Source organism: Hyperolius riggenbachi, chromosome 11, assembly GCF_040937935.1.
Source record: "Hyperolius riggenbachi isolate aHypRig1 chromosome 11, aHypRig1.pri, whole genome shotgun sequence".
Taxonomy (NCBI): Eukaryota; Metazoa; Chordata; class Amphibia; order Anura; family Hyperoliidae; genus Hyperolius; species Hyperolius riggenbachi.
In genome coordinates this window covers 195,674,238-195,695,909 of record NC_090656.1, presented here as the reverse complement: position 1 = coordinate 195,695,909, position 21,672 = coordinate 195,674,238, and the positions used below count along the sequence as shown (strand labels likewise).

At 45.2% G+C, this 21,672-nt stretch overlaps 1 protein-coding gene across 1 annotated transcript in view; it reads left to right on the top strand.

Moving 5' to 3' along the window:
* Window positions 1-21,151, top strand: part of MYBPC3 (myosin binding protein C3) — a 217,473-nt gene extending 196,322 nt beyond the window's left edge. Inside the window, exons 27-32 of the mRNA XM_068260679.1 lie at window positions 283-422; window positions 1,975-2,134; window positions 6,231-6,367; window positions 10,379-10,565; window positions 12,087-12,119; window positions 20,182-21,151. Coding sequence (XP_068116780.1) covers window positions 283-422; window positions 1,975-2,134; window positions 6,231-6,367; window positions 10,379-10,565; window positions 12,087-12,097 — 635 coding nt within the window. The 3' untranslated portion in view covers window positions 12,098-12,119; window positions 20,182-21,151. The remainder of the gene's footprint in view (window positions 1-282; window positions 423-1,974; window positions 2,135-6,230; window positions 6,368-10,378; window positions 10,566-12,086; window positions 12,120-20,181) is intronic.
* Window positions 21,152-21,672: the final 521 nt, after the last annotated feature.

Genomic DNA, 21,672 nt, shown 5'->3' with positions numbered 1-21,672 from the left:
TCTACATGCACCCAATAGAGCATGTCGGCTCAAAGTCTTGCAGCATGTTCGAACAATATATGCAACCAATTTCGGTTCAAAATTGGTTGCATCATCGATCGGGCATGCTAATGGCGGCAGTGATTTTCATCCGATTATAATCATCGAATCAGATGATCGATAGCTCGCCAAGTCACCTGATGTACGGCCACCTTTAGTCATAAGCAAGATAATAATCACTGTGCTGAGATAGCCTTGCAAATCTTATGTTATGTGTGTTTTATGGGTGATTCTGCATTCCAGACAAGCCCAGCGCCCCTCAGAACCTGAAGCTTGTAGAAGTTTGGGGATTCAACGTCGCTCTAGAATGGGCTCCTCCCCAGGATGATGGAAACGCTGAGATAACTGGCTACACCATTCAAAAAGCAGATAAGAAAACCATGGTGAGTTGTGCGCCAGACAATCTTTACAGAGGGGGTGATTTATATATTGGGAATTTCAAATTCTGAGGACCACCAGTGATCAGCTCAGGACTGATTCCTCAATCATGTTCATGGACACTGCTACATTCTCAATATTCTAATTTTTATGTCCGCTTCATAGCTCCCAACTGTCACTCTTTTGGAGGGACAGTCCCTCTTTGGGATCCCTGTCCCTCTTTCCTCCTCATTTGTCCCTCTTTCAGGACTTTGTTCCCCTTTCTATGTAAATATATATATTTCTCTACTAAAAAATGTGTTTGACTCTTTATTCCCATCTTTTAAATTGATATATCACTAATTTTAAAATGTTAATATGAAGGAAAATTAACCAGGATAGAGTGGGCCAGTGTGGTTTGAATTATGAAACAACATATTTTTCTTATGAAATCTTTATGGTATGCGTGACTAGGGGTATGATGGGGGCGTGATCAGGGGTGTGGCAGGGGCGTGGCTTAAGTGTCCCTTTTTCTCATACCAAAAAGTTGGGAGGTATGCAGCTCTGTTTTGCTAAATAACAAATAATGTGCAGTAGTTTGAACTGCTCACAGTTTATGGCCGAGGAAGACACAATACAATGACAAATAACTGAGGCTCAACCAATCCGGGAGGCCTTTCCCCGTTCCAGCATGTTACTCTGCTGAAAATGAATTCAATTAGGGCAAAACCTTCTGGGCTAGTTAATCATTAGTCATCGTCTCTGATGTGCATTGGGGTGGATTGTCCAGCATGACCAGAGTGACTCTCTAGAATTGCTGTCGTATTATTATTTAAAGAGAATCTGTATTGTTAAAATCGCACAAAAGTAAACATACCAGTGCGTTAGGGGACATCTCTTATTACCCTCTGTCACAATTTCGCCGCTCCCCGCCGCATTAAAAGTGGTTAAAAACAGTTTTAAAAAGTTTGTTTATAAACAAACAAAATGGCCACCAAAACAGGAAGTAGGTTGATGTACAGTATGTCCACACATAGAAAATACATCCATAGAAAAGCAGGCTGTATACACCCTTCCTTTTGAATCTCAAGAGATCATTTGTGTGTTTCTTTCCCCCTGCAGCTATCTTCCACTGAAGTGTCAGGCTATTTCTTCCTGCAGAGTGCAGACAGCTGTGCCTGTATGTAATTCCTCATTATGTGAAAGCCCAGCCAGCTCAGAGGAGGATTTATCCAGCTTGTAAAAGATAATAGAACAGAGAGAAGCTGCACTAATCTAAATATCACACTGGCAGTGTGCAGAGAGGGGCCTGGATGGGGGAGTTCATAGCAGAACCACAACACTGAAGAACTTGGCAGCCTTCCAGACACAGGCCTGACAAGTCTGACAAGAGAGAGAGAAGTTGATTTATTACAGAGATGGTGATAGTAGAACGTGCTGCAGTAAGCCAGAACACATTAGAATAGCTTTTGGAACTTGTAGGATGATAAAAAACAGGATGCAATTTTTGTTACGGAGTCTCTTTAATGTATTTATAAAGCACCAACCATAATACTGGTCTTATTATCTCTGCCTCAGGAATGGTTCACAGTCTTTGAACACTACAGACGCCTTCACTGCGTGGTGTCCGATCTGATTATGGGTAACCAGTACTACTTCCGGGTGTTCAGCGAGAATATGTGTGGACTCAGCGAGAATCCAGGAACTTCTAAGAACTTTGCAAATATCCTGAAATCAGGTAAGAACCTCTGGCCACACACATGACACTGCGCATCACGCACTACAGCTAATCTGAAATACAGCCGCCCGTCTTTTACTACATGCAAATTTACAGATACCATCATTGTTGTCTATCAGTGCTGCAGACATCTCCCGTGCTATGGTGTCCAATTCCTGAAATTAAGTACACCTTGTGTAGCTGCTGAAAGGACAGAGTCCGATAGTTAAAAGTTGTACAATGAATGTTGTGGATGAAATTTAGGTGTTGTACTCCATAGACTGGGAGAGAAACAGAACAGAGAACACCAGGGCCACCAATTTTATTGTAGTATTCAGAGGCAATGAGAAACAGGTTCGAGATCAATACTACTTACAATGGTTGCTACTAGGCAAACACACCATCAAGCATGTGGAGGAGAATTCCGTCTGCACGGGGATAAGAAGTCTTCTTCAGGATCTGATGGGTCGCACTCCAAATTAAAGGCCAAAAAAGATGCAGGATACTGTATGAGGTGTGAGGAAATGCCCCCCAAAAATATGTATAGGAAGTATATAATGTATGTAATGAAACAGTCTTACCTCAGAATGAAGAGCTTGGTGTAATTTGCCTTCTTAAAACAGAAGAAAATTTGCAATAATTCAGTTATAAGTGAACATTTGTGGTTACCCACAATGCTCTACTGAATATGCAAATTATCCATTTTCGCCCTTGTTAAGCCAAGCAACCATCCAGAACCGCTGGTGTATAGCAAGCTTATAGCTTTAAGTTTTACACAGCTATATCAAACCCACATGTAGACAGCCTGTTTCGGACTTTTGGTCCTCATCAGTACATGGCAGGGATTGATAAAGCTGTATGAAATAGGGCTTGAACGAGTACAACAGAGTAACCAAACCACAAATGTTCACTTATAACTGAATTATTGCAAATTTCCTTCTGTTTTAAGAAGGCAAATTACACCAAGCTTTGCTTTTTTAGTAGGAGGGCTTTTTGGTTCCTTTTATCCCCCTATACATTCCTAGTAGTTTGGGTCACCCTGAGCTGCTTGGTTACTCTGTTTCTCAGAATGAAGAGAACTAAATTTACTGGACACCAAAAAAGACGATGCATTTCGCAGACCTGCCCCTTCTTCAGGTCAATAGTACAGTGTCTTTTGCAGTTGCACACAAAGACTCGGTGTGCCTAGTCGCATTAGGCTGTATTATTAACCTGAAGAAGTGGACATGTCCCTCGAAACATGTCTTTTTTGGTGTCCACTGGATCTTCAGGACTCAAATGGTCGCACTCCTTAACAGATTCTTGTTGTAAAAACAAAATAAACTACAACCTGCCTATACAGGTGTATAAGGAAGGATTTAGGATGAAGGCACCCAAAATGTTAAAATCAGTTAAAAACAGTTTAGAAAGAGGTATTGTTGGCTTACCTCTCCGGAAGACACCAATATACCAATCATATTTTGGTAAATTAACTATTTGCACAAAACTAAGGACAATGCACTTCTCAGGTTAAAACAGTTAATGTGCCAAACAGCTAGAGCATTGTCCCTATTTTGGTTGTACAATAAAATGGAGAATATCCACCAAATATGACTGGTGTGTGACTTCCAAAGAGATAAGCCAACAAAACCTCTCCTTTTAGGGCTGGTTCAGACAGACGGCTGAAGCAACCGCCCGCAGCAGCCCGACATCTCATTGCAAATGCTTTACTGCATGCAGAAAAGCATATGTCAGCTTAGGGTGGTGCTTCCTTGCGTGAAGAGTTTTTCATCCCCAAAGGGGCACAAGGAAGCGTGGCGGTAAACAATCCAGGAAGCAACCTGTTGCTTCCAGGGCTGGCTAAGCGTCGGACAGACGACAGCAAAAATTGTCCATTCATCTGAATGCACGTTGTTAAACAACAAGCGTCATTACCAACCTTTACCATCGCAGAACTGTCCTTGTGAACCAAGCCTATAACTGTTTTTTAGACAGCAGGGTGAGGTGAGAGTACTACCCAAAGCAGGCTGCATCTGAACCACTACCAGCATAGGTGTGCAGAGCCTAAATATAGGCAGGGTACACTACTTGCATTCAAAACAGATTAACATTAATAGAGGATATTAGCTTCCAAAACAGTTTTTCATGGAAAGTATTCCATACTTGACTCTTCCACCGCGATGAGGCCATACTTTTGGAAGGGACCCTAGCCGCTAACTAATTAACAATCAGGGATATATGTCCCCTGTTGTCTACAGCTGTTTTAAACTTATTTTATAATTTTTGGGCACCACCACCCTAAATCGTTTACGGAAACAAGGTATGTAGAACAGGGTGGCTGCACTCAGTAGTGATCATTTAACGTCCTGTGAAGGAAAGGTGCTACATCCAGCACAGCATTGCCTGCTCTCATGTGTCAGCCTTTCAGCACACGCAGCAATATTCTAGGCTTCTCCATCATCGATTGGCAGCTTTCATTCAGTGCTGAAGGTTGACACATGTCACTGGTAAAGCCTTCTCCAACTATCCAGATCTGATGACCTTGGAAAAGGTTGAAATCAGATCATCTGGACAGCTAATACTGCTGATAGCTCCACAAGATTGATAAGGATAGACAGGATCCTAGTACTGGACTAAACATGGAGATACATCACTCGAGCTAAGATGGATTACGGTCAAGTGGGGCCCCAGGCAAGGTAGTAGCTTTAAGGCCTCCTTATGATTCTTTTGGTAAGATGAGGTAAAGAAGGGTCAGAGAAAGCAGTAATTGGGCCCCTGTACGCCCACTAGGCCTCAGGCAACTGGCTAGGTTGCCTTGTGGATAATCTCGCTCTGGGGCTGATCGACTTTTTTCAATCCAATAATTTTATCAGATTAAAGGAGAATCGATGCTGCAACATATCCACACGATTTATCATTCCATTGATTTCTGTCCAGAATCAAAAGGATCAGTCGGGCATGCTGGGAAATCTCATTTGCAAGGGCTTGATCAACAGTAACGATGTTTGATTTCCTGACAAATAGTGTACCCCCAAATGTATATGTGGCCCCCAGGTGCCAGAAGCAGTGTTGAAAGCTCACCTGTCATGCCGGTGTGAATCCGGGCCTCTTCCGGTATCACAGAGTGTGACTGTACCGCGTGACATGGCAAATGAAGCAACGTCACTATATGTGCCAGTGTCACGTGGTACACCTGAGGAGGCCAGGATTCATGCCAGCACTGGGGGGACACATACAGTGTATACAATTGGGGGGGGGGGGATGCTAGGGAGATTACAAATAGATTTCATGCTGAAATCTGTTGGAAACCGGCAGTGTCAGACTGGGAGGTGGGAAAGCTGAGGAAACCCACCTGCTGGCCAAGTAGCAGAAACCCTGTGTAATCACTCACAATAGAAAGCTGCAGCAAGACTTCACTGTGAGCAGCAACACATGATTACTGCTGCTTGGACAGCAAGTGGATTTCTTCAGCTTTTCCACCTCCCAGTCCGACACTGGAAATCGGTGTGGTGTGTGAGCAAGAAATAGACTTGATCAGAGAGGGATCTATCTAATGGCTGACCTGTTGTCAGATGGACTGATGTATGGCCACCTTAAGAGGTTTTCTGAGAGTATCAGGTGCAGGAACATTTGCTGAGATGTTCTGAGATGAAGAGATGGTATCTGCAATCAGGGAGGAGGAAAGGTGACTTCAGCCACAGTGTCTGCCATGTGATTCTGTCCACTTGTACAATTGCTCCACCCTTCACATCTTATGCTACAAATGTTCAAAAACATTCCCTTGGAGGTGAGCGCTTTTGAGAGGAATAAAAAAAACTTTGAGAATCCCCCATGTTAAGATATACCAGTCCAAAGCCTGTTGGTTCTGACAGTTGGACTGTACAACAACTGTTCAGGGAGGGCTTTGAAAGTAAAGGAAATATTAAAACTCCCCCATGAGGAGATGAACCAGTCCAAAACCTGTCAGTGAGAGGTTCAGAGATGCCAGATTAATAATTCTGTAAGTGACATCTACACAGAAAAAAAGTCACTTACACTTGGATTTTAAAATGTAATTTTTTTTTGTGTGAAAGTGGTCCTTAAATGTATTGACCCATGTATGAGTATCTTAATCCTCTGTCCATATGTGTTTCCTCAGGTACTGAATACAAACCGCCCAATTACAAGGAACCAGAGTTTGGGGAGGCTCCAAAGTTTACTCATCCGCTAGTGAACCGCTCTGTGGTCTCCGGGTACAACGCCACCCTCAGCTGTTCTGTGCGCGGAACACCCAGGGTAAATGCTGCCTTTCACCTATACACATGTGACACATACACACGTGACACAGACACACGTGACACAGACACACATGACTTGGTCAGAAGCAGGGAGATATTTTGGACATTTTTGCAGAATTTTGCACTGTTTTCCATACAGATTAATAGTGAAATCTTATAAATACTGTGATGTTTTAGCTTTAGAACGTCATCAGCACTAGCAATGCTCGCTGCTATGTGTTTCAGCCTTCAGTTGAGTTTTAAAGAGAACCCGAGCCGGGTGTCAAAAAGTGAAACAAAAAACCACGCTGCCTGATGAGGTGGGGAGTCGATAGATCAGGTAGCGTCCATTACATCCTCTCCCTCCTGCTCCTAGCTCCTGGAATCCTGTAGTTTGGCTTTGGTGACCTTTGGGGTCCTGATGCTGGAGAGGCAGGTTCTGTGCTCTCCTCTGAGAGCACAGCATTAATTGATGTGGAGGGGGTGGGAAGCAGGCAGCGGAGAGTCTGTTCAGAGGCTCTGATAGGTGGGGAAGGGGCATTGTGCTGGAGTTCCTATCCTGCATAGTGACACCCCTTCCGTGTTAGTTTGCCAACATTCTGAATGTCGGCAAATTCCAGGGGGGCTAGCAGGGCACAGGGGACACTGATAGCGGCGAGCAGGGCATACAGAGGCATGTCCTTCAGCCAGAAACATGCCTCTGTGTCCCTTTTTTAGCTTTTAAGCCGCCTCGGGTACACTTTAAAGCAGACTCCCGGTGTAAAAATAATACTCTCACGATCAGCACAGGTAGCAGAAGTTATATATCCAAATAGCGAGAAAAAGTGTAAACATGTCTAAAGACTGACTACTTGCGCCCTAAAATCCAGGTTTTGTTTGTTGCCCACACCACCTTTCTGAAAAACTGCCATGGCAGTTTTCTGCCTTTGCAAAGACTGCTAAGAGATTGTGTCATCTGTGGGTGGGAGGAGCCTCATCATGTGGCCTGAAAAGTACTCTGCTTCTATCTGTGCCACTGAGCCAGCCTATGTAAGAGAGGAGAGGTGAAGAGAAAAGTAGTGTAGTGCCAGCCACAGTATGTTACGTTGCCTGTTGCTTAATGAGGTAGTCAGCTGTTGCTGCATTGGGCAAAAGAGTGGGAACAATCATTGTAAGGGCTTGTCCACACTATGAGCGTTTGCGTATTTTTTTAAGCGCTTGCGATTTTAGAAATTGCCCTAAAAGCACTTGTGCAATGATTTCCTATGAGAGTGTTCAAATATGAGCGGTTGCGTTCCGCTTCCAAAAGTGCTGCCTGTACCATTTTTTGAGCGTTTTTGTTCAATGGAAGGTATAGGGAAATTGCAATGCACTTGAAAAAGTGCTTTGTATAGCGATTTCCCTAGCACTTTTATAATATAAATACATTGGGCTTGATTCACAAAGCCATGCTAACAGTTAGCAAGGCAGTGCTAACCTACTTAGTGCAATGCTTATCATGCCCAAAAGTCTTTAGGCGTGCTAACTAGGTTCGCACCGCTTAGTAAATCAAGCCCATTGTATTTATTCATTTCTGGGTGAAAGAGTTCACTTCCTGACTAACGTCAGGAAGTGAAGAAACAAATCGCTCTGCAAAAGAAAAGCGCTTGCAAAACTCTCAATAAATTGCTTAGCGCTTGTGATAGCGCTGGTAATTTATAATGTGGACATAGCCTTAGTGTTCTTGTCTGCAGGATTATGCAAAGTTTGTATGCAAATGTATGCAGTTTTGAAATGGACCAATCAAACCGTGACCAGGTAACATTTGATTGGTCCATTTTCAAACTGCATAAATATGCATGCAAAATTTGCATTATCCTGCATCATAGTATAATTGTTTGCTTCTCATTGACCATACCTAATCATCTGCAGGTGGATTTTTTTCAATTCGAAAAGTTGAGCTCCAAAGTTTATACTCATAATTTACACTAATCAACATATTGGAAATGCCTTGCTAAGTTTCAAGTTTTGAAGTTTTGGTTGAACTTTTAAGTGCAATGAAACTCCATATTAAATAAAAAAAAATGTATCGAATAAGGAATTAATTATTTAGCTTACTTATCCTGTTTTTTTTAGTTTTCACCGTTAGGAGAAATGCAATATAAAATAATTTTTTCCTGCTGTTTTCCATCCTAAGGGCTTGTTTCCATATGTGCGCTTTCAGCCACGCTTATGGAAACACAATCACAGTGACATCAGAGAGTGCATAGGCTGCACCGTCTGCTGTTTCCATACTTGCGCTACGATTTCCCACTGAGGGCTGGTGCACACCGAGCGGCTTTTTGGGCATTTTCAGATCGGCTTGTGGCTGCAGATCCGCTTCGTCAATGTATCTCAATGGGGTGGTGCACACCAGAGCGGGAGGCGTTTTGCTGAAACGCATAATCCCGGGGTGAGGCATTTTTTGGATTGTGGATGCGTTTCTGCCTCAATGTTAAGTATAGGAAAAACGCAAACCGCTCTGAAAAACGCCAGATCAGAGCGGTTTTCCAGGCGTTTTTGTTACAGAAGCTGTTCAGTAACAGCTTTACTGTAACAATATCTGAAATCTACTACACCAAAAACGCTTCCCAAAACCGCAAAATGCTAGCTACAGAAAACTAACAAAAAGCGTTTCAAAATCTGCTAGCATTTTGCGGATCTGCTAGCGGGTTTTGGAGTGCACCAGGCCTATATTGCAGTGCATGGTTACACGTATTTTGGGGTGATAATAATGAATGGGATTGCAAGCGCCACCCCCGGAGGAGTCACATGCATCGCAGAGCTGCGCTGATGCCAGGGACGGATCTAGGGGGGGCTAGGGGGGGGCAGGCGGGTGTCTTGCCCCAGGCGCAGTTTGTTGAATTCTTATAAAGGCGGCAAAATGAATGGCAGTTTAGGCGCCAAAACCTGACCTTTAGGCGCCAAAACCTGACCTTGGCCCAGGCGCAACTTGGTCTTGATCCGCCCCTGGCTGACGCACTTCTGGAAACGATCCCTTAGGGCTCAGCCACCCTATAAGCGCTTTTCTGAGCGATTTGTGATTGATTAGCGCTTTTTAAAAATCACTCCCATTCGCTTTTATTAAAATCACTGTAAAAATGTCTGCATAGTCCACCGCACAGATTTACTGACAAGTGGAAACAGGCCCATTGACTATTATTCGGTATGCGAATCTGATTGCAGAAAACGCATGCAGATTCGCTCTAGTGCAGGGGTCCCCAACCACCGGTCCGCAGCCCACTGCTGGTCCGTGGGACGTTTGCAGTTGGGCCACGGGTCTGTCCTCTTGCTATTCTGGGGCACTATGCTAGCTATACTGGGGTAACTATACTAGCCGGAAAAGATTGGGGACCCCTGCTCTAGTGGAAACTGGCCCCTACTGTTTCTCTGTGATACCAAAAGTGACCCAGCTCAGTGCTCATTTTTCCTGTCTACGGTCACAGCTTACTGTCCATCCCACTGCAAACATCACCCTAACAACAGGCCTAAACCACTGTGTAAACACTTTAAGGAAGGGGGATTTAGGTCATAGTGTCCTTATTTTATCCAAAATAGGAAGCTTTGTTATTTGCATGCTGAGATAATCTCATTCTCTCATCGCTGTAGCTTGAATAAAACCCACAATCCTACTGGCACTGCACATTTCCTGCAGTTAGGCTACGGTAATCAGACCAGGTAAAAATAAAAAAATGGGGGACACATAGAGACCAATTTGGGGGGCAAAGGGTGGGGGGTGCCATATTTTTGGGGGGCACTATTTTATTCCAATTGTTTTACTGTTGGATGTTACAACCCCCTTTAAATAAGTTCCTACCCAATTTAGGTGGTGATCACTCACTGATCTGTCGCCATCGAAATAGAAATTCTCCTTGTAAAGAAAAAGGAAATATTGTTGTGAGCAGGTGGATAGATAGCAGTGATTGCTTATGAAGCCTGGAAGCATCATCTCCATACCTGAACACACATCTGGTGAATTATTTTCCCCGTCATGCTGAATGTCCGTTCACCCTCATGGCTTCCATTCCTGCAGCCCAAGATCACCTGGTACAAGAACAAGATGGACCTGTCCTGGGAGGCCAAGTTCCGCTCCTTCAGTAAGCAGGGCGTGCTGACCCTAGAGGTGAGGAAGCCCAGCCCATTCGATGGCGGCGTCTATACCTGCAAAGCGGTGAACGAACACGGGGAGGCCGAGACTGAGTGCAGGCTGGAAGTCCGGGGTGAGTTTTGGATCAGTACTTCTTGTGTTCACAAAGGCCAGCCTCTATGGCTGATAGGTGCACTTTAAATTAGAATCCATTAGTGCAGAAAAAGGGTGCCCTAGTTTTATCTGTTATGGCAAGACCATTTTAGCTATTGTTTTCCCTTGCTTGTAATATGTTTTGAAAAAAGAATAGTAACAGTCTTTTGGCCTCTACAAAGACGTTGTTTCTTTAAGAGGAACCTGAAGTGACAGGTATATGGAGGCTGCCATTTTTGTTTCCTTTTATACTACTGGTTGCCTGGCTGTCCTATGGCTGTCCTGCTGATCTCCTTGGCTGCAGTTGTGTCTGAATCACACACCTGAAACAAGCATTGGGGCTTATCCACTCAGACTTCAGTCAGAAACATCTAATCTGCGTGCTTGTTCAGGGTCTATGGCTAAAAGTAGAGGCAGAGGATCAGCAGGACAGCCAGACAATGCGCATTGTTTAAAAGGAAATAAAGATGTCTGCCTCCATTTTTTAGATAAATCCAGTGTGTCTTACATGTATTAAAATAGGTTGTTCTTGTTGGTGTATGCAGTCTCTAATATTCTTATATTGCACTACTTCCCTCTGATATGACTCACATGAGGGTTGGAAACATTTACCGACCCATAGACACTTTGCCCAGAACTCTATATAAGTCATACATGAAAACACTAGATAAACCTTATTCGGAGATTGGTTATAGTTAATAAAACGTAGCTTTTAATAAATTCGGGTTAAAATAATTAGTTCAAACAGATTATACTACCCCTTAGTGTAAAAAGTGATACATTGGGTTGGGGATAAAGGTAATTTGTCTGTCAGACTCTCCTCCAAACTCACAATGCCTGTATATTAACAACCCCACACACAACCCTACATGTTTCATTTCCTTAATTGGAAACTTCGTCAGGGGTAACCAAAGTGCTAAGTGCCTAGAGTGCCTAAAGTGCTAAAGTATAAGTCATACATGTCAAACTCAAATTTGGCCTACAGAGCTGTCAAATTTGGACCACAAGTGGTTTCCCCACTTTGCATTATGTTTGGCCTACTCTAGACCACCAGGGAAGCTATATTGAAGGTGAAGCCCTAGGACACCAGGGAAACCATATGGGGGAAGAAAGGAGAAAGTATTAGACACCAGCAAAATGTTTAGGGGAGGGAAGGAGGACCTCTAGGCACCAGGGAACTGTATAGGGAAGGGAGGACCACTAGATACCAGAGAACTGTATAGGGGAGGTAGGGGTTCCATTAGACACCAAGGACCTTTATAAGGGAGGGTGGTTCCCAGTAGACATTAGGGTTGGCCCACAACTTGGTCCCAATGTTCAGTTTCAGCCCACTTAGTATTTGAGTTTGACACCCCTGCTGCAGCCAACACCTAAGTGTACATTGCAGATGCTGGGTGAGGGTTATAGGGTTATATACAGACTGTGTGGATGGAGTTACCTTTATCTATGCCCGTCAGATGCCACAAATTCTCTAAATAATGTTCCTGTTTTTCTTCCGCAGTTCCCCAGTAAATACAGTGATGGACAGCAGCAGGTAGGTGTTGTGTGGGCGGTACAGGGGGCTTTGCATGCCATGTTTTTTGGGGCTGTCTTCATTATAGCATGATATGAATGTGTAATTTGGAGTATGCTTACAGCTAAAGATGGGCTAAAGATGGATATAAAAAAGTCACCAATAGGCATCCCTAATTGTTGGCACGGTGATGTAACGCAGAGATGGATTAAGATGTAACGGGCCCTATGCAAGGTAGTAGATTTGAGGCCCCCTTGTGGTCCTTTTGGTAAGCTGAAGTGAAGAGAGGTCAAATGAGGTAGCAGGTGGGCCCAGGCCCGGATTTATCTCACAGGAGCCTGTAGGCACAGATGTCCTGACACCTTATGCTGGGAATACACAATAAGATTTTTCCGCAGATTTTCTGTCCGATCGATTTTCTGATCGTTTTTCATTCACTCCCATGAGAAATCGATCAGAAAAACAATCGACAATCAGATCGGACCTGTCGGAAATTATCTTTTGAACCATCTATCTGCCAAAAAATCTCGTGGTGTATTCCCAGCATTAGACTTCGCCCTCCATGAATGTACAAACCCCAACCAAACTGTACTGCAAGTGTGCTGGCTAGCCAGCTCTCACTCCTCCCTTACTTTCATTGCCTGTCATAGGTAGCTACAGGTGCTCCTTAGTATTAGGTAGCCAGAATTACCCTCAGTATTAAGTAGCTAGACAAGAACCCCGGACTGAAGGGAGATCTGGTCAGTGGAATGTTGAGAGCAGGGCAAGTAACTTCTCATTTACACTCTCATCAGGACTCTGCATAGGGAAGGAAGGAGGCACTCCGGCAGGGTAGTGAGCCGCCTTTCCATTATCAGGCGCCTGTAGGCACGTGTCTACAGTGCCTTATGGGAAATCCGGCCCAGGGAGGGCCCTTGACATCCGCTAGGCCCCAAGCACCTACCGAGGTTGAAAGGTGGCTAATCCTGCTCTGACATAACAGGTCACACAGTCTCAGGTTTGAATGTCAGCTAGGACTCTATATGCATGGAGTTTGTAATTTCTGCCAGAGTTTGTGAGGGTTTCCTTCAGACACATTAGCCCCCCCCCCCCCCCCCTCTCCCCAATAATAATAATACAAATAATTAAAACATACTGATACATTTCTTGGTTCCCTCTCCAAATTGCCTCAACTCCACTAAAGGTGTCCATACATCAATTTTTTTAAACAAGCAATTAAACGATCCACTTTATTGTGCGACCAACAACAGTGTGGTCAATCGAAAGTCGATCGACTGATCGCCCACACACTAAGATCCTCCTTCACTAATCTAAATGATGCTGCGCCACCATGCTCGGAAACCAAAAGTCGATTCTGTGCCGATAGCAGATTCCTTTGCAATCAACCAAAATTTTCCATCAGGCCTGTTCAAGTAAATTGGTCGATTCATCCTGATATCGGTCAATTTCCATCGATCGAGCAGAATGTTACATAATCGATTTTCCCTCGATCCAATAAAAGGACCAAACCAAATGATCGCTTGTACAGGAAAATCGAATAATGTATCGGGTCCTTAACAGTAAAATAGCAAGTGGGAGATGTGCAGTGGCGTAGTTAAGGGGCTGTGGGCCCCAGTGCAAGTTTTACATTGGGGCCCCCCATGCTCTCTATACATAACAATTGATACGGCGCACCAAAACCTGCCAATGGCAACTACAGTGTCTGAGGTGCAAGAAGGGGATGGGGAGCAGTGTGTTAGTGATCACTGCTATTATAATAATCTATAGAAGTGATTATTACCAGCATAGGACCAATAGAGAGCTAATACTGTAGTTGAGGGAGGGCCCCCCCTCCTCCCCAAGGGCCCCGATGCAGTCGCTACCTCTGCACCCCCTATTGCTACGCCCCTGGAGATGTGTAAAGCCTTGTTCACATGGACGAGACATGTGGCCAGGGTGGGATTGGTTGAAGATAATGGTCCGCACCACGTGCAAATATACATCAGCTTTATTGAAGGTCCATAAAATGCTGTGTAGCTGCTACGGTGCGGACCATTATCTGCAAACAAGTTTCACTTTCACCCTGTTCGTACAAGGGGTTGGTTCTCGCACACTCAGTGAGGGGTTGGTTCTCGCACACCCAGTGAGGGGTTGGTTCTCGCACACTCAGTGAGGGGTTGGTTCTCGCACACTCAGTGAGGGGTTGGTTCTCGCACACCCAGTGAGGGGTTGGTTCTCGCACACTCAGTGAGGGGTTGGTTCTCGCACACTCAGTGAGGGGTTGGTTCTCGCACACTCAGTGAGGGGTTGGTTCTGGCACACTCAGTGAGGGGTTGGTTCTCGCACACCCAGTGAGGGGTTGGTTCTGGCACACTCAGTGAGGGGTTGGTTCTGGCACACTCAGTGAGGGGTTGGTTCTGGCACACTCAGTGAGGGGTTGGTTCTGGCACACTCAGTGAGGGGTTGGTTCTCGCACACTCAGTGAGGGGTTGGTTCTCACACACTCAGTGAGGGGTTGGTTCTCGCACATTCAGTGAGGGGTTGGTTCTCGCACACCCAGTGAGGGGTTGGTTCTCGCACACTCAGTGAGGGGTTGGTTCTCGCACACTCAGTGAGAGGTTGGTTCTCGCACACTCAGTGAGGGGTTGGTTCTCGCACACTCAGTGAGAGGTTGGTTCTCACACACTCAGTGAGGGGTTGGTTCTCGCACACTCAGTGAGGGGTTGGTTCTGGCACACTCAGTGAGGGGTTGGTTCTCGCACACTCAGTGAGGGGTTGGTTCAGGCACACTCAGTGAGGGGTTGGTTCTCGCACACTCAGTGAGGGGTTGGTTCTCGCACACCCAGTGAGGGGTTGGTTCTCGCACACCCAGTGAGGGGTTGGTTCTCGCACACCCAGTGAGGGGTTGGTTCTCGCACACTCAGTGAGGGGTTGGTTCTCGCACACTCAGTGAGGGGTTGGTTCTCGCACACCCAGTGAGGGGTTGGTTCTCGCACACTCAGTGAGGGGTTGGTTCTCACACACCCAGTGAGGGGTTGGTTCTCGCACACCCAGTGAGGGGTTGGTTCTCGCATACTCAGTGAGGGGTTGGTTCTCGCACACTCAGTGAGGGGTTGGTTTTGGCACACTCAGTGAGGGGTTGGTTCTCGCACACTCAGTGAGGGGTTGGTTCTCGCACACCCAGTGAGGGGTTGGTTCTTGCACACCCAGTGAGGGGTTGGTTCTCGCACACCCAGTGAGGGGTTGGTTCTCGCACACTCAGTGAGGGGTTGGTTCTCGCACACTCAGTAAAGGGGTTGGTTCTCGTGCACCCAGTGAGGGGTTGGTTCTCGCACACTCAGTGAGGGGTTGGTTCTCGCACACTCAGTGAGGGGTTGGTTCTCGCACACCCAGTGAGGGGTTGGTTCTCGCACACCCAGTGAGGGGTTGGTTCTCGCACACCCATTGAGGATTGCCGAGGTGCCGTTCTCTCTTCTTGGAGCCAGGGTGGGATTGGGACACAATCACCTGGGGACCATGAGGGGCAGAGACTGTATAGACACATCGCTATCCATTCCATTCTGTTTCTATATAGCCATTTACAGGTGAACGGAGGGGGACGCAATCACAAGGGAGGTGCGGTAAGAGACTGCACACTTTCCCATCCACTAGCATAGAGCTTATTTATTGCAGGCTTATTTTCGCAGGAGGTCTTATTTTAAGGGAAGCACAGTAAATTCTCAGCAGAGATGGCTGGTGAGAACTGTGTAGTGTGTAGTGCGCACAAGGCTTTACACATGTATGGAGAGGTGCACGGCTGCAGCCAAGCAGAGCCTGTTTTCATTGTCGGTTTAGTCAGGTTGTAAATCCAGATTGAAAACCTGCCTGTTATTTGGTCAAGTTGTTCTTTGCTATGTGACAAATGCCATCCAGCCACTAACTACTGAACTGAGACATGCCAGGCTGACCATACACTTATAGATTGGCACCCAATGTGGTCAAGCGATCATTCCCTCTTGATTCACAAGGAATGGATACCGATCACACACAGCACATCGATTCCAGCAGGGAATCTGTGGAAAATCCATCAAACTGCCGCATTGCACTGTTCGATACATTTCTACGCTATGGGACGTCGCTCTACGGCTGTTGTTGCCGCTCCCCCAATCGGCCTGGATCTGCCATCCTGTTTGAGAAATACTTTTGATCAATTTTTGGTCGAAATCAATTAAAAGTTGATCGATCGGAAATTTTGGGGGAACGACTCTTAGCAGATCGATCAAATCTGCCAGGAATCGAATGGGAAAATCAATAAGTGTATAGGCACCTTAAAGCGGACCTGAACTTAAACTCTCTGCTCTAAAAGATAAGCAACAGCATAATAACCTTTTAGGAAAACATTTCTTTGTTACAGCTGATACAAATCCTGTAGTAAATCTGCAGTCTACTTATTGCTTTTATGGAAGCAGACATAGGGCTTGATTCAGAAAAGGGTTCTAAGTGTTAGCACGCCACTGAAAAGCCACTTTGCATGTGCTAACATGCTTTGCACGTGCTAACTACGGTGCTAAGTATTTTGCACATGCTAACTACTTAGCACCGTAGTTAGCACATGTAAACTACTTAGCACCGTAGTTAGCACATGTAAACTACTTAGCACCGTAGTTAGCACATGTAAACTACTTAGCACCCTAGTTAGTACGGTGCTAAGTAGTAGTTTGCATGTGCTAACTACTTAACACCCTAGTTAGCACGCCCAAAGCCTTTACGTGTGCTAACTGGGTTAGCACCGTTTACTGAATCAGGCCCATAAGGTTAACATCCCATGTTTACAAATTAGTTGCTCTGCCGAGACAGCCAGCTGACACAGCTGAGGGGCAAAATTACAGTTCTGATTAGTGACAGATGAGGGGGGATTAGACAGGCTAAACTTTCTAAATACATACAGAGTACAATTCTCTCTGTTTTCCTTCTGTCCAGTGCAAGAGCTCAGGTCCACTTGAAACCCTATGGGAGATAGAGACTTTACTTAAAGGACCACTATCGCAAAAAAAAATAGACAGTTAAAATCTGACAGAACCAACAGGTTTTGGGCCAGTCGATCTCCTCATGAGGGATTCTCAGGGTTTTCCTTGTTTTCAACAGCATTTCCTGAACGGCAGTTTAACTGCCAAAATAGTAAGATACCAGCCAGTCTCCCTAATCACTTGCACACTATTTTGTCAGTTGGACTGTTCAGGAAATGCTGTTGAAAACAAAGAAAACCCCAATAATCCCCCATGAGAAGATGGACTGGCCCAAAACCTGTCAGTTCTGTCAGAATTTAACTGTCTACTTCTTTAGAAATAGTGGTCCTTTAATGTTGTTGTTGAATTGTGCAAAGGCTATGTTTGCTTTGTCTGAGCATATTATATAAGAGATCCTATTTGGACCAATCACAAATGCATTTAAGGACCTGTGCCGAGTAAAAATAACTTGTCCAAACACCAGGGATCGCATTTCAAAGATGTGGATAAAGATGTCTGCCTTCTTAGTATGCGTCTTTAAATGTAATGGGGCACCTTGCGGTTTGGAGCGGTATATTATCTCCTCCAGTGACAGCTGGCAGCGCGGCCGGATACAGCTTTGTAGTCTGTGGTAGTCAGCCCTCAGCACTGCTCGGCCGGCCTTTGCTGTGGCGAGACCATAGCTGGCGTGTTTGTGGGGAGTATTACAGGGTCTGAGAATTCAGCTGCTTTATACGTCTGACAGGCACGGCTGAGAAGACCAGCACTGCACGCAGGCTTTCATAATGCCAGCTTAAAGTGACTCCGAGGTGAGAGGGCTATAGAAGCTGCCATATTTATTTCCTTTTAAAACCATACCAGTTGCCTGGCAGCCCTGCTAATCTATTTGGCTGCAGTGGTGTCTGAATCACACCAGAAACAAGCATGCAGCTAATCTTGTCAGATCTGACAATAATGTCAGAAACACCTGATCTGCTGCATTCTTGTTCAGGGTCTATGGCTAAAAGTATTAGAGGAAGAGGATCAGCAGGACAGCCAGGCAACAGGTATTGCTTAAAAGGAAATAAATATGGCAGCCTCCATATACCTCTCACCTCGGGTTCACTTTATAAAAAATGTAATACCTGGTACACACCATGCAATTTCCTGTCCAATCGATGGGTCAAATCGATCATTTACAACATGTCCGAACAACTGATCGATTTTCAGATCAGTACTGAACAAAATCAATTTAATTAAAAATCAATCCCATTATGGATCAAAAGCTGATTGGACATGTAGGAAATTCTCGTTTCGACCTGTCAACCAGACAATACAATTGCATGTTGTGTACCAGGCATAAAGCAGGCCTGAAATGAGGGGGTTATGGAGGGTGGCATTTATTTCTGACCGACGTATGTGATGGACCCCCTGCTGCTGTCCCCCCAAGTGTTACATTTTTCTACACTACGCATGATTTATGCAAATTATTAAAAATGCTTGTAGCCAAGACAACAGTACACTGTTTGTGCAGAAGTTTTTGGTGTGGTGTTCACCACATTCTAAAACCTGGTATACTTGGCTGAGGCCACGATAATAACAACCTCTGCTGAGAATCTAGCATGCGTACAGCCTCAGCCAGCAAGCATCCTGGGTGATCGATTTAACTGAGGGTCGATCAAGAGCATGTTCTCCTCACTCGCCACACCCACCTTGTGATGTGTTTCCAATGCCGTTCCGTTGGCCCTTCCCACTCCTCGTCCCCCCCCCCCCACCCCCCATTGCATCAGAACACATCACTAGCCTTTAGGCTGTAAAGCAGGGCAGAGGCAGAGGCGAGAGAGGCTTCAGCCTCAGGGCGCAGTGTAGAAGGGGGGCGCACAACTCACTCGACTATCATTCCCCTATTGTGTCTGAAGTAGAGAGAAATAAGAAAAGGGGATACATGGCAGTGACTGCAAGCCATATAACTAGATATTAAGGTGTTGGGGGCAATCAATGTGTGACGGCTGGGGTGGGAGGGATGGAGGGGCGCACTTTTGTGTCTCAGCCTTGGGTGCTGGAGTACCTTGTCCCAGCTCTGCTGTACAGTGTTGGCCTTGAAATGTTGCTGAGGGTTCAACTCCAGATCCCTGCCGAGTGACATGCCTTGTATCTGTATACAAGGCTTAAACCAGTACATCAGCCCCCGAGGCATCAGTCAGTGATCAGCCCAGGGCCGGCTGAGAACATTGTTCACCATACCCAGTGTGTGAGACAACTCCCGTGCAGCTATGTCAGCTCTCCTCCTCCCCGCATAGGCTAGCGATGCATCTGTATAGCCTTGGCTCCCCAGATGGATAAAGTCCAGATCCCTGTCAGGCGACATACCTTGTACGTAGTTACCATTTTCTCTCCATATGCTCAGTCTGTTTGTAGCTTCTTATTCCTGCCAGTGCGTAGTTTTCAATTACGCCCTCGCAAGTACCTGCCGTTACCACCGATCACACCGTCGCCGCAGGCCCCTTACTCTGCCAGTTTCTACGACGGCAGAGCTCTGTGAGCTGCTCCGGAGCTGATTTGATTGACTACTGACCCTGTGATCATTGTGAACCAATCTCAATGGCTTACATTGATCACAGGGTCAGGAGCCAATGAAATCAGCTCCTGAATGGCTAACAGAGCTCTGTAGTCATAGCAACAACAGAGGGGCCTGCGGTGACTGGTGAGCGGCAGGTCTGTGTGGCGATACATCGGTAAGCCCTGTTTTTTAGTACTAGCAGTCTCTGGTCCTTTAGGGGCCGGCCAGAGACTGCTGGTATGCAAGTGGTTAATCCAGACAAGGTCTAATTTAGGGATGGTCAAATAATTCTGAGTTGATGCAGAATTACGCAAATTAATCCAGCTTAAAATGGACCAATCAAATCCCACCTTGGCTTTATTCGATTGGGAAATTGTCAAGCTGCATACTTTGCATTAAATAATTGCATAACTCTGCATCAGCTCAGAATTATTTGCATCTCACTGACCATCCCTAGTCTTATGTCTGCAAGTCTGGAGATCTTTTAGCAAATTGAGGGCAGTTTTTCTAACCTTACTGATTTATACATTTCAGTGAATTCATCTGAGTAGCACTAAGTTTGTGTCTGTTTCCTTTGCAGATGCCGCAATCTGGACACAGGATTTGGAATATGGAAAGTTGCCGTCTGTAATTTAATTGATAAACACGCGACTCCCATTTTACACTACAAATATGCTTGTTATGTCGAGTGGAACTGCGGCCCAAACGTTTATTTTAGCTTTAGATAGCGGGAGGAATTTATTTTTGTCTGGACCCTGGTTGGTGACGTTTGCCCTCGTGAGCTCAGGAAGTGGCTGGATCTCTCTGATGATGACCCAGACAGCATTAATAACCTGACCTGATACATGGTTATAGTCTTCCCCATAATAATAAAGTACTGTTTTAATACTGTGCGCCTTGCCCAGGGAATCAAAGATACAGCAATATCTCAAAGCACAGACAGCAAAACAAACCCTGATAGAGGTTTTTATACTTCCTTTAGGCTGTGTTCTCACTTTTGCCGGACCACATGCTGCCAGCGGGAGCCAATGGTCCAACGTTAGCCTGGGGCAGATTCCTTACCTCCATACGCTGCATGTGGGAACGCATCCACCTGCCCGGGATTATGGCGTATTGCACAGAAGTGCGGTCCGGTTACTGCAACGTATCCCGGGATCCATTGCATGCTGACAAGTGTGATCAACTCCTATTTATAAAATAGGAACCGTTCACTATCTGTTTAGCAAGGAGCGGAGAACGGACAAAAAATTTCTATTTTCCGCTCTAGTGGAAACAGAGCTTAACTCCATCCAAAACTAAAATAAAACGTTTGGCTAGGGTCCTACTTTATTTAAAGACCTATTATTGTGCTCTCCACAGCGATACTTGGCCTTCTATTCTGCAGAAGACATGAGCTTGGGTTGGTGTAGAGTTTTTGTTGATATTTTTTGTCGGGTAGGTGAACTATGACTGTTGTTTGTTCATGGCGTTCCTTAATAAAGTATAGGAGTGCTTTAAGTGATTTTGGAAGGTGAAAAAATGCAATAAAGAATGCAGAATATTTTCTGAGATCAAGCTTTCATTCTGTGAGTTCGTGTCTGAGACCTTCTCTGTTTGGCTGGCTTGAAAAGTATTACAACCAAGATGGATGTATTGCTGGGAAAAAAGGGCACAATGATGTGAAAAGACACCAATAGACAACGATTATCATCCATGTATACCCCACACCAGCAGATCCATTCGGACAGTAAAGGTGCCCATACACTCATCAGATTGGCAGCAGATAGATAAGAAATGCATCTGATGATCTATCTGATGCGTTTTTAGAAAACTTTTTACCAGGATAGAATTCCAATAGATTTCAGTTTGAAATCTATTGAAATTCGATCTGATGGCATTTTTTTGCCATCAGTTTTCTATTAAGGCCAATGCAAACTGATAAGCAATCTCATCAGATCGACCTAAATTTTCCACCCAGCCAGTTTGATGGAAATTTATCGAACTCGGCCATCGATCGGTCGATTGGCCAACCGATTTGCAAACGATCAATCGATCGGTCGGCCAGAAAATCGGCTGAGTGTATGGGCCCCTT